The sequence below is a fragment of the Abrus precatorius genome, unplaced genomic scaffold (assembly GCF_003935025.1).
Source record: "Abrus precatorius isolate BTA unplaced genomic scaffold, Abrus_2018 Scaffold10, whole genome shotgun sequence".
In the NCBI taxonomy this organism is placed as follows: Eukaryota; Viridiplantae; Streptophyta; class Magnoliopsida; order Fabales; family Fabaceae; genus Abrus; species Abrus precatorius.
The window spans coordinates 11033862-11047884 of NW_020874292.1; the positions used below are offsets into that span (position 1 = coordinate 11033862).

A 14023-nucleotide genomic window follows, 5' to 3' on the forward strand; every position below is an offset into this window, starting at 1 on the left:
TTTTTCTCTCTCGCCTCTCTCTGTCTCTCTCTCTAGGAGCTCAGTTTTTTGACCTTTGCGAGTGATTGGAGCATCTTTTTGAAAGATAATTTGCATCATTGTATTCCTAGTACGATACTCTAACTTTTAATCGGTTTAGTTTTTTTATTTTTGATGTATTTTAGAGACTTAAAATTTCTAAGATAGAGTTGTAGGATTGGAGATTGTATGACTGGGGGGAAGGGCGTAAAGGTCCTTCTCTGAACCTGATTATTGTGTGTTGTGGGATTCTTTGTGTTTGCGGAGTTTGTAGAATATGCATCTTGTGGAGTTATAAGGAGATGTGCTCTAGAACGGTTTAGAATTGTAATGTGTATATTTTTGATGCATTGATTAATAGATTGTTACATAATATATAGATTATGTGTAAAGAAAAGTTAAATTTTTATATTAAGTACGTGTAAACAAATGTAAGGAAATATTCATATATTAAGAGATATTCTGCCAAAATTTACATTAGAATTTTATTGTATTAAGTGTAAACAAATAAAAGAAAATATTCATATATTACAGGAGATTCTGCCAAAATTTATACTAGAAATTTGTTGTATTAAGTGTAAACAAATATAGGAAAATATTCATATATTAGGAGAGATTTTGCCAAAATTTACATTAGAAATTTGTGTAATGTGTAATAAAAGGTTGATACAATATTATGTATTTGTGTATTTGGTCTCTAAACATGTATTATATTTGATTCAGATATGACAGGTAAAGATAAAAAAAGTGTTGCTCAGCATTCTAATTGTGGCAACACTCCTTCATCCACTACTCCTACTTCCACCTCCACACCAGCTACTATGCAAACCTCACAGGATAGGGGACAGTAACGCCTTGAATTTTGTTATATTAATCAATTATTGTTATTTATATAAATCTAAATTCATATATTTGTATGTATTTTTGGATATATGTTATGGAAATGTGTATATATATATGTGTATGTATGATTGGTTGAGCTGAAAATAGGTTAAGTGCCTAAGTGCAGGGTGTAATTCTAGGCTGTCCTCGCTGCAGCGAGAGGGCCCTGGGAGGAAGGACCAAAACTATCGCCTTCTCGCTGTAGCGATAAACGTCACGCTATAGCCACAGTTTGGGATGCATTTCTGGGTGCAGTCTCGCTACAGCGAGAGGGTCTCGCTGTAGCGAGATTCTACAAAAACTAGGGTACAATTTCGTCTGAGATTTTCGCTGTAGCATGAGGGCGTGTCTCTGCAGCAGCGAGATTGTCGTGACCATAAGGGATTTAAAGGGGTTAAGGTTCAGGGAGATTTCATTTCTCCCTTCTCCTTCAAAATTCCTCTAATCCCTTCACTCCCAAACCTCATTCTACCGATTACACTGCCTCCAAAGCCATTCAGGAGTTTAATTGAAGGTTAAATCCATGTGCAGAACGCTTGGAGGTGAGTTTTAATGGTTAAGGTTTCGCTTCTCATCTCCTTTTTTTTTGTTTCCTTGGGTTTTCATGGAGTTTCTCCATGTATTTAGGACAAAATCCGTGAGGGGGAGCACTTCTTGTGGATTTAGCGTGTGGGTCTTTAATTTGAGGTAAGGGGGACTCTACCTTACTCTTTTTATGTGTAATTGATTGAATATGGAGTTGTGGCTGAGTTAGAAGGTAGAAAGCATGTAGAGAATGAAAGTTGATTGAGAAATGTAATGTGGGCCATGTGCATTGATATGTGAACATTGTGTGTGTTACCCGAAAGGGATGAATGGGAATTGTATGCTAGATGTTGCATGATAGAATGAATATTGTGAATAAATGTGGGCCCGAGGGCCGTGTAATATAACTGAATATTAGCAATGTGCCATGTAATGTGAAATGAATGTGGGCCTAGTGCCATGTATTTGAATGTAATGTGGGCTGTGTACCGTGTGTAAGCATGATCATCACATGCGTGAATGGAATATGTGTGAATAGGCGTGTTAGCGCTATTGTAATGTGCTGTGAATGGTTCAGTGATACACTGGGGGTGTGGAAGATGAGGACGGTAGAAATACCTTGGGAAAAAGGGAGTGGTGGTAATACCGACTGTGGAACGAGTGCACCACGGGCCACACACTTTCTTCCTGACTAGACCTCTCACCACTACCTTTGTTAAGCAACCCGTGACTGCCCACGTGGTATCCGTGAGGCGGGGGTAACCAGCAACCATTCATGGTGTAAATCTGTGATCATAGTACCACAATGAGCGTGGCTGGCGTGCATGTGCACGGGTTTGTTATTAACTGTAATTTTGAATGTAAAGTGTTGTCGGTGCCGTGAGTGCAGTGATATTCAATTGAAATGTGCTGGATAATGATGTTGTTTGTGTTATATCTGTATAAATGCATTGGAAATGAATTTAGAGGTGAGGCTCTACAGTTGATTGTGTTTTGGTAGTGTAGAGTACTCACCCTTACATTTATTTTTCAGGTAATCAAGACGATAAGCGCCAAACTCAGTAAAAGTGTGGATGGAACTACTATAGGACTTAGGATTTTATTTTGAGAACTGTTGTATTTGAATAAGTCTTGTAGCAACTGTTTGATGTAATTTGTAACCCCTTTCTTTATTTTGAACTGTTTGACGAAACTTGGATTAAAAATGAAAGTTTTACTATTTCAAATTTTTCAAAATTTCTTATTTATTGAAGTTAAATTTAAGGTGTTACAAAAAGCAGTTTATCATGGTGCCTAACCCTGGATATGTTGCTCCTCCCCCTTCACTGTCGACTACAAATGCCACACAACCTCCTTCTACACAGGGCATAGGTGAGGGATCCACTGTTGTCCTAGCTGTAAGTGAGTAACAATCATCACAGACCCAGGCATCATCAAGATCACTTCCAACTTTAAGATGGATTGGATCTACTTGGTAAGTTAAATTTAAAATATGAATAATAACTCTATTTGATGTGAATGTTATAATAATTGTATTATTTTATTGTGCGTTAAGTTGGATTCTACTGCAGAATGGTCTCCACGAGGTCACAAATACCATTAAGAAGATGTTTGATGCGTCTTACACAAGTTTTGTAAAGGTGCCTAAGGATACAAAGATGGAATGGTTCAAAGACTGGAAGGTAATAACAGTTAATTAATTTCAACTAAGTGTAATTAGATATTATTTCTTGTAATTCTTCTAATGAAATTGTATTTATGTAGAGCAACTTCTTCATTCTCCCCCAGGATGAAAAGATGATTTTCAAGGCATAGAAGAGTCGCACTGCAAAGCGACTAAGACAAATGTACACTAAGGCCTGTTAGGATCCATCATCTGTTGATTGGATAGCACCCAACTTCCTTCATGTCTTGCAAGAGTATTAGGGTACGGATGAGTTTAAAAATCTCTCTGTAAAGAACAGGACAAACAAGGCATTCTTAAAATGAGGATCATTGCATACTAGTGGTTCTACGACTTTAGCTGGCACTAAAGCGAACTCGGTATGTGATTTTTAAGATTCTTTTAATTATTTTTTTTAATCTATAATTGATATTTGAGATGGTGATTTAATTGAAATTGAAGGAAAAGTCATTGAAGAGACCACCTACACATGGAGAGGTATTCAAGGAGACACATACTCGCAAAGGAGATAAAACCTTGTGGGTTGATACACGATCTTAAGCCACATATGTAAGTCATTCTTATCGACACTATATGTTATTATTAATGATTTATCAAATAATTTTTGAGACTAATATATAATTATCTGCATTGAACTACAGGATGACTATGTTCAAAGGCTTGAGGAGACATCTTCTCAGGATCTAGAGTCAGTTGATGAGGATACTATATGGTCAGAGATGGTGGGTGGCCTTTATAAAGGCCGCATTTACAACATAGGGAGCCGCTTTGCATACTCCATGTCCCCTGCATCTGTCACCGGAGATGCCCCTTCTCTTGTACCTGAGGAAGTGGAGGACATGGTCCGCACTTAGGTCCATGCCCTGAATGAAAAACTGTAGAAGCAAAATGAGGAGATGTGGAAGACCAAGGAAAGTGCATGGAAGAAGAAGTGGGTAAAGAAAATGGAGAAGAAGATAGGGAAGAAGGTGGCATCGAGGATGCAAAGGGAGGTGCAGCAACAGATGCAGCGGCAGCATATGCAGATGCAGCAGATGCATGCATACTTTGAGGTCATGAGAGCAAGCACCTCTACACCTCTTTCTCCTCCTCCACCAGCTCCAACACCATCAATCTTCAGCACCATGTGTCATTCCTTCTCGGACTCCTCCTCTACTAATGACAATACTTTTTTGGAAGATGATCATACCAATTATTAGTGATATACAATGTTATTTTATTTTTGGTATTATTTTTTTAGATGTTTACTTCTTCATTTGTAATGACATTTTAATTTTACATTTTATAAATAATTTTTTATTTAAATATATAATTTTGTAGTTTTTATTATGTTTATAAATTGTGATAATTAGGAACAGGGAGGAATAATTATGTTTATAAAAAAATGAAATAATTTTTAAAAAATTTCATAAATGAATTACAAACAGATTTTTTCGTCTATAAATTACAGAAGGATTTTTCTAACTGTAATTACTTATGCGCATATTATAGATGGACTATAACCGTCTATAAATACGTCTGTAATGCTAAAATTCATCTGTAATAATAAAAAAATCTGTCTGTAAATCCGTTTATATTTGCAGAGTTTCTAGTAGTGATATTTATAATGTACATAATTCAAAATACACAAAAGTTGCAAGGTAAAAGAAACAACAAAATAAAGACTCTTCATTTAGTAAGGTCGCATGTGAAAACACAATTTTATGACATATTCGATGTAAGAAAAATGGTATATACTAACTTGAAATGTTGATTAACTTTTCTTGAACCTAGCAAAGAAGTGTGTATTTCAATGGTAAAAAATGATGCCAAGATAATAAAAAATAAAAGAACATTTTGCTCATATCAATGACATTCTCATATTTTATACAAGTATAGAAATAAAATATTGTGAAAATACAAAGAACAAAGAGCAATTTCTGTATCAATGACGAGCCTTAAACAGGATTGACGAGAAGACATGGTTGTGGCAAATATTCTATGGCTTGAGCGAGAAAGAAATGGAAATCATAAAGTGTTTTGTGTATAGGACGCAAGAAAAGTAATTGTTTGAAAGTGGTAAAATGCACTAATAAACACTTTTCTAGATCATGTGCAAAGTACTGTCAAATGGATAATCCATACAAATATATTGTTATGGAACCAAGTCATGGTAATGAACCAGAGTTATTATAAATATGTTTCATCTCTTTCACTCTTTCTCCAAAGTCTTCCCTATATATGTGTATGTGTGTGTGTGTGTTATATAGAATGAAGTAAAATTATAAAGAGCAAATGAGAAAATAGACAGAACAATATAGAGAGAAAGAGAAAATTTCAATTTCATTTCACATACCATCAATACAAATGAGATACTTATTTATAGGCCTAAATCTACAATCGAAGAATCTCATATCTTTAAATGAAAATTAAACAAAATAGTTACAAAAAAATGAGGAGTTATGAATATGGACATTCATTCATAATAATTCATAATACAAATGAGAATATGTTTCATAACATCTAGGAAAAACCTAATAGGATAAAAACCTTTTCAGGAAATCAGGATGACGATGTCCCAAGAGATGATTAAATTAATAGATAGTTCAGCGTAATGTAGGTTAAATTATATATTTAACGAGTATCATAGAACGTGTTATTTTAAGTTAGTTGTACATATTGATGACATACCCCATAATATTATTATGTTGGAAATGGAACTATGTTATAGTGTGCCTTTATATTTCCATGTAAACAATAGGATCCACCATACCTTATGTATATGTATTTATAAAGGTAAGGTTAGGACTCCAACAGCTGGACCTACCTATGCACGTACCATGATCATGACCTTTTTGGGAGGCCGACCTGGGTCACTTTCAAGCGGATTTCGGATGTGGAAGTTATTGCAGAGTCTAGAGATCTCTATATCAAATTAGATGAGGATCTCAATTCTGAAGACTTTACAGAGATAGAGGGATGACATGGGGATGACATAGGGATGACTAGTATCGTCTTCAGTCTTTTAGTTAATAGACTGCCCATTAGAACTTATCATATTTTGTATTTTGTAAATGATGATGATGAGTTCTAAGGTATTTTGAAGTGATATTTTGTAAATATTAAACTCTTGTGACTTAATGAGAGTAATGTACATTAATGTTATTTTAACTTTTCGCTTAAATTTGTTTAATTTCCATTCCTTATTATTTAATTTTTTATAAGTATAAGTAAATTAAATAAAGGTTTTATATTTCCATACTTCGTATTTGTAAGTAAACAAACTTAATTTAATTTTTCCTTTTCAATTCTAAAATTATTTTTCATTACTATATTAAATAAAATAAGGATGTTACAGGTGTGACAGGTGAGGCACATACTTCCCATAATGGAAGGTCTGGTTGAGAGATGTTTGGAGTCATCATGCCTTTTTGAGAGGAGCGACTTCATCATGCAACAGTCTCAACCTTCCCAATCTAGAGGAATGACTTCATTAGCTTCCAGACTAGTGGAGACCACCATCTCTACTCTCCAACCTAGAAGAGCAAGTGCATTATCTTTTAGAACCCTAGCCCTTATGACAGTCAGATGCTTTAGATGTGGATGACCATATTATTTGAATCAGTGTCCTCAAGTTGATAATAGTATTTGTTTTTCATGCTAGCAGTCAAGACATCTTGCTAAGGATTGCTCTCTGCTTCTCGGAGTGGAGCAACGTCGTTCACAGCTAGTGCATTACATGTCGTGAAACCCAGAGCAGTTAGGGCCCAACAAATGACAAGTCCTAGAGTAGAGGCACATATATTTACTACTTCTAGAATAGAGGCTGCTCGGGCTATATATCTTATTCAAGGGACATAAGTAGTGGCAGGTACATCTTTTTTCGTGCTTTTTTATTTTGGAGTCACACACTCCTTCATTGCAGATATATATGTGAAAAATTTAGGATTGCCAGTGAGTGACTTGAGATGAGATTCGGTGGTGACGACACCTACTTTGAATTCGGTAACAATCTTAATAGTTTGTGTTAGATGTCCCATAGTAGTTAATGGATGAGAGTATAGGGTTAATCTCATTAGTATCCCCTATGTCAGGCTTGGATGTAATCTTAGACATAGATTGGTTGACTTCCAATTATGTCCTGATTGATTGTGCACAACAATGTTTGATTTTTCTCGAGCTGCAAGGTTAACGGGAGTGATTTCTACATGCTAAGTGGAGACATCTCTTGGTGAGGAAGGTCCATGCTTCATTCTTTTAGCTTTTATGGATGCAGAGCGGGAGCAAGAGCATTAGTCGATAATAATGGTGCGAGACTCTCCCGAAGTCTTTCTGGATGATGTTCCTAGGATACCTCCACCTAAGAAAATAAAGTTTCGTATAGACTTAGTTCCCATAGTTGAACCAATATTAGTAGCACCCTATCGATGGTGCCAAGAGAATTAATGGAACTTAAGGATCATAATGTTAGGATCTAATGTAGAAAAAGATGCTTAGACCGAGTGTATCACCTTAGGGAGCGTTAGTTCTTCTAGTGAAGAAGAAAGACAAAAATTCTAGACTTTATGTTGATTACTGTTAGCTGAATAAGTTAACCATCAAGAATAAATACACATTGCCATGGATTCATGACTTGATGGACAAACTGAGAGATGCTAAGGTGTTCTCTAAAATTGACTTAAAATCTGAATATCATCATATTCGAGTTAGAAACGAGGATATTCCAAGGACATCTTTTCATACTCGGTATGGTCATTATGAGTATGTATTGATGCCTTTTGGAGTCACTAATGCCACAGCTATATTCATGGACTACATGAATCAGATCTTTTGATCTTTTTTGGATCAATTTGTGGTAGTCTTTATTGATGATATCCTGATCTATTCAAGTTCAACGGAGGAGCATGATGAACATTTGAAGATTATTCTAGGGATTTTGAAGGAAAGGCAGTTGTATGCCAAATTGTCTTAGTGTGAATTTTAACTTGAAGAGGTGAAGTTCCTTGATCATGTAATCTTAGCTGGAGGAATTACAATTGATCCTTTAAAGGTAAAGTCTGTGTTACAATGGGATAGGCCGAAAATAGTCATGAAATTCATAGTTTTGTGAGCTTGGCAAGCTATTATCGGAGGTTTATAGAAGGATTTGCAAAGATTTGTTTTCTTTTTACACGGTTAACTCGCTAAGATCAACCCTTCGTATAGACAGAAGACTGTGAACATAGCTTCAATGAGTTGAAGTAGAGGCTAACATCTTCTCCAATATTGGTTCTCCCTGATACCAGTTGACCTTTTCAAGTGTATTGTAATGCTTCGCACCAAGGTCTGAGATGTGTATTAATGCAAGCCAAAAGAGTAGTGGCGTATGCGTCATGCCAGTTATGAACCCATGAGCGAAATTATCCTACTTGTAACCTTAAGCTAGCTGCAGTAATCTTTGCTCTAAAGATTTGGAGGCACTCTTTCTATAGGGCACAATGTGATGTATTTAGTGATCACAAAAGCTTGAAGTATTTGTTTGATCAACGAGAATTGAACATGAGGCAAAGGTGATGAATCTATATTTTATAGATATTTTGTTTATCTTTTTATAGATTTTTTAATAGAAAAATGAACCTAGAAATTATAAATAGTATAAAAATTTTATTAAGGTCAATTATCATAGTTTTTTTAATTTTTATTTAATTTACACTGATTTTTGTAAATATATTTTACAATTTTGATCACTTTAATAATTATGCAGGAATTTCTAGATAAATTCTATAAATTTTTGACTCTTGGGAAAATGTAAAGTGAAAGTAACTATTTTTAGGCCCCACAGTGATCACTATAGCAAGCCACTTCTAAGGGACAGGCCCAAGTAACTACTTTTAAAAGCAATAGTAATCACTACATAGCCAAAGGAAAGGTGCAAACTTGCGTGTGTTCACTATCACTGATAATAGTGAACACTTCAAAGAACTCTAAATGATACACTGATCTTTTCTCTAGTGAATGAATTTTTAAAAATGAAAATTTATTTTTGGGGGGAGAATTATCAGCCCTATATTATATGTATACATATTTCCTTTAAAAATTATGATGTAATCATTTAACCATAATACCTTTATATTTTGAAAATGATGTTGTATGTTAATAACGGTATGAAATGCTTACCACATACTGTGAACCTTAAATGTTGAAATAAATAGATAAGTGCTGGTATTTTATGCCGATTATAGCTGTGGTAAGAATTTCAAGTGCTAATGCTGGCTGACTAAATACATAAAGTTGTGCCGCTAAGACTAAACAAAAATATATAGCTATATTGTTGAGACTGAGTATATATATATATATATATATATATATATATATATATATATATTGTTGTGTTGCATCATGCTGATTTTTATAATTCTAGAGTAGAATTACATGTTTAGGTGGTTAGCCATGTAATGATAAAAAATGTTGAGTTGTGCTGTGTTTGGATCTAAAGATAGATCTTTCCCAAACTGAAAACAGTTCCCTTTGGATTACTTAAGTTATAAAACTAGTTGGAACTGAAATATTGCATTCGCATTAGATGGGCTGGGAATGGGCTAAATTGTTGTATTGGCTTGCTGAAGATTGATGATATAATAAGTTGTATAGATATGTACTTTGATAATTGTACTAATATTATGATTATGACTGTTTTATGGATAAGCTCACCCTTGTACTTGTCTATGTTGGAGTGTGTGAGTGTTGCAATGATCGCACGATGTACGTGTGTAGGTGTGATAAGTGAGGCACCTACTTCCCACGCTGGAAGGTCTTACTGAGGAATGTTTGGAGTCATCATACCTTTTTAAGAAGATTGTAGCTTCATTTATTTTGTTAGTCGAGATAAGTACATGATAATTGTATTAATATTATGATTATAATTGTTTTATGGATAAGCTCGCCCTTGCACTTTTATGTGATAAGCTCACCCTTTCACTTTTATGTGTTGGTGTGTGTGAGTGTTGCGTTGATCGTACGATGTACGTGAGCAGGTGTGACAAGTGAGGCACCTACTTCCCATGCTGAAAGATCTTGCTGAGGGATGTTTGGAGTCATCATGCCTTTTTGGGAGGATTGTAGCTTCATTTATTTTGTTAGTCTAGAAAAGTACATGATAATTGTATTAATATTATGATTATGATTGTTTTATGGATAAGTTCACCCTTGCACTTGTCTGAGTTGGCGTGTGTGAATGATACAATGATCGTACGGTGTACGTGAGCAGGTGTGACAAGTGAGATACCTACTTCCCATGTTGGAAGGTCTTACTGAGGGATGTTTGGAGTCATCATGCCTTTTTGGGAGAATTTTAGCTTCATTTAGTTTATTAGTCTAGACTATTTAGCTACAAAGGTCTTAGTAGTTGGTTTAGACTATTTAGCTACAATTTTCTAAGAAATATGCTTTTGATTATGATTTGTATTTTTGAAGCTCCATGCCGAGCAACCCTAGTGTAAATATTGTTAAGGGATGATTATATATATATATATATATATATATATCCAAATTTTATTTTGAGACCTCATTGGATGATTAAATTTCAATTTTCCGTATTTCGTTATTTTATAAGGGGTAAATTGTATTACTATGTCATGGATTCTTTTTGAAAAGGCGTCGTGACAAATTCTGGATTGTATATGAACCTATGCAAAAGGGAATTAAGGGAATCTGAATTCAACCTACATTTCCAATCAATTTATAAACCATCTTTTGTTTTCGCAGTTTTCTTTACTCTACAATTCAATATAGTTTTATAACCAATTTTTTGCACATTATTATTACTATGTGTTAATCAAACTTGATTGTTCATGATTCATTACATTTTTGCACAGAAATTGATTTTTCCCTAATTTTTCATACTATTTTATTTTTAACTAGCAGAATTCATACGAAGTGATAATTGAATTATTAATCTCAGTGGACAATTTTTTGTTATTACATTGTGATTTGGTGCACTTGCCAAATTGTTTATCAATGAACCAAGCAATAATAAGTAGGGGGAAAAAATTAGTAGAATGGTTCACTGTTAATAGAGAAAAAAAGAAAAAAAGAGAGAATGGAGAGAACTGTGGAAAGGTACGTATGGATATGAAAGAGACTAACTTTGTTAGAACAAAGAAGATGAATATTTTCATAAAATGTGAGTTGAGCGTGTTTCATTTATAAAACAAAATATGCTATACATTTTAAATTTTTAATTTGTAAGAAGGAAATACTTTAGCTAGTGGTTCTCTATTGCTGGCTTTCCAAATGCAACTTTGGAGAGTGGTTCTCTGCTAACTATTTTCTTAGTGAATTATAAGGTGAAATTTAACGTAGTGTTAGCTTAAACATAGGAGTTGGGATTTCAAGTAAGGGAAACTCAATAGAATCCGATTTAATCAGGATCCGAACTTTGGAGAGTGGTTTTCTACTAACTATTTTCTTAGTGAATTATAAGGTGAAATTTAGCGTAGTGTTGCTTAAACATAGGAGTTGGGATTTCAAGTATGGGAAACTCAATGGAATCCGATTTAATCAGGATCCGACCTGGGACACGCGCACCTAAATGTGATGGGTGGGTCTACCATTGAAATTTTTTTATATATACAAGGACTCAAACCTGAAAACTTGCTTAAACAATATTGAACTGTTTGCGACTCTAACCAACCTCCATTAGTAAATATACTTAAATATTTAAAACATGAATGTGAATGAGGGCATAATTAAAAAATAATTAATAATATTATTTTAATGTTTTAAATAAATAGATAAATAAAAAAATTCTTTAATAGTATATAGATAAATAAAATAAAATAATTACTTGTACTTACTTCTTTTAAAGTACAATTCATTACTTTGTGTATAAAATATAATATTTTGAGTTTTTTTTGACAAAAACCGCTTTTCTTAAGTATTTATTAAAATTATATTAAAATAAAATTATTTTGCTACTTCAATAATGTTGTTTTTAAAAAAGAAATTCACATAGTACCTAAATGATACATACTGGATGTTTGGAAAACGGCTCCTGTAAAGTGCAATTTGTACTTTAGAGAAGAAAGTCAATCTTAACCTTTTATAAGAATTGCTCATAGATAATAAATATAACTTATATATTTATTAATTAAAAAATTGATTTAAAATAACTCTCAAAACAGTGATATATAATGTCCTACCTTTATGTAGGAAAAACATTTTATGGTGTTATCGTAATAAATGGAGATGTTTTTATTTTCATTATTTTTAAACAATAATTTTTTATTTTTCTATTTTTTAAAAATAAAATAAATGAAGATATTTTAACTATCTAAGAAAAATAACTTTCATGGTTAAAATAATTTTTACTTTTCTTTCTAATTTAAATTAATAATATAATAATTATTTAAGAGAATAAAAAATGAAAATAATTTTTACATACACGAATAAATATGACAGGTTCAAAAAATTATAAAATCACATTTATAAAAAAAAAAATTGTAGGTCAATATTTAATTCCAACTAAGGAAAAAGAAAAATAACGGGAAAGTAACCAATAATCAATTACAAGAAAAAAGTTAAACACTAAGTTACAAAAATATTCATTCATTGTTTATTATAAAAGTTATTAGAATTTAAAAAATAGATAATTTGTAGCTATTTATCATTTGAATCTTTAAGTCCAAGTTCATCCCAAATGCACTTGTGTAATCAAAGAAAAAATAAATATAATTTATCCTACTAAAAATCTAATACATTCAATATATTAATATTTTTTAACAATATATTTATCATGCAAAATATTCTCCAACAAATATAATTTATTTTTATTAACCTGATGCACCTTTTCTATTCTACGTGAATTTAGAAAAAATAATAAAATTAATTATTTGATTTATTTATATATATAAAAAATGAATAAAGATAATATATCATGTGACGTTCTTATTTTATTATTTATTTATTCATAAATTATAGCTTTTATAATTATGATATGAAAATTTTAACAAAAATTTAAAACTTTCACTTATATTATTAAATTCATAAAAATTTTAATGATATTCAAATGATAAAAAATAAATATAAGTAAATATTCACCAGCACATTATAATTTACTAAATAAATTACACTTAAACAGTAAAAAAATATATGTATAAAATTTCATTCAAAATACATAATTTTAATATTTACGTATCATAATTTAAAAATTCATTATGACTTAATTTACATAATTATAAAATAAAAATACAATAAGTCCTAATGAACATATAACTCCTACACCATAAATTTTAAGATTATAATCTTAGTCTTTATCAAACCTGACATTATCTTCTTTCATCTCTTCTTGTATTAGGTTTTTAACATAATAATCTCTATTATTTACAATGACTTTTGTATCAATTATCTCTTGTCTAGTGAAACTGACTGGTCTTCCCAAGTGGTCATGATCATGTAAAGTATATACAAAATTTGCAGTCACTAGTGTTCTAACTATCCCTCTATGCACATATAAGATAAGGGTATGATGTACTCTGCCACTAGTAAGGTAGTTAAAAGGAATGTTGTATCTTACCATGATTTCTAAGATATATACATCATTGAACCCATTTTTATTATTTACTACAAATTTACAGTGGTAGACTCTCTACTATTTACTAAATACATAATTTAACTTACTTTCTATAGTCCATTTAGTTAGCCTAATGGGTTTCTAAGGGGTAGTCATTCTTATTTCTTAAAAATATTAGTAAGGATGAGTTTTTTTCTCACCACTAAAACATAATCAAAATGCAAATTTGAATTTCTATAACATTAAGCACAATATGAAATACATCAATCATGTTATAACTTGTGCATATTAACTATATAATACAACCTGTCATGGAATAGTATTGTAACGGTGAGTGTTCTTAGTAAAGGAAAATATGGGAAACTAGCATTGGCAGTCTGATATAT

The 14023-nt window shown here is 32.3% G+C and overlaps 1 protein-coding gene across 1 annotated transcript; it reads left to right on the forward strand.

The window, feature by feature from the left end:
- The first annotated feature begins 2711 nt into the window (after positions 1–2711).
- LOC113851483 lies at positions 2712–7922 on the forward strand. Its single transcript, XM_027481983.1, has 5 exons — positions 2712–2822; positions 2997–3107; positions 3551–3631; positions 3751–3831; positions 7671–7922. The coding sequence occupies exons 1-5, from the start codon at positions 2712–2714 to the stop codon at positions 7920–7922; spliced, it is 636 nt and encodes a 211-aa protein (XP_027337784.1).
- The last annotated feature ends 6101 nt before the right edge of the window (positions 7923–14023 follow it).

Bases quoted from the DNA above. Each gene is read 5' to 3' on its own strand.
- LOC113851483 (XM_027481983.1), top strand. From the start codon at position 2,712: ATGGTGCCTAACCCTGGATATGTTGCTCCTCCCCCTTCACTGTCGACT. The intron at 2,823-2,996 runs GTAAGTGAGTAA...ATTCTACTGCAG, and splicing joins GATCCACTGTTGTCCTAGCT to AATGGTCTCCACGAGGTCAC. The intron at 3,108-3,550 runs GTAATAACAGTT...TTGAAATTGAAG, and splicing joins AATGGTTCAAAGACTGGAAG to GAAAAGTCATTGAAGAGACC.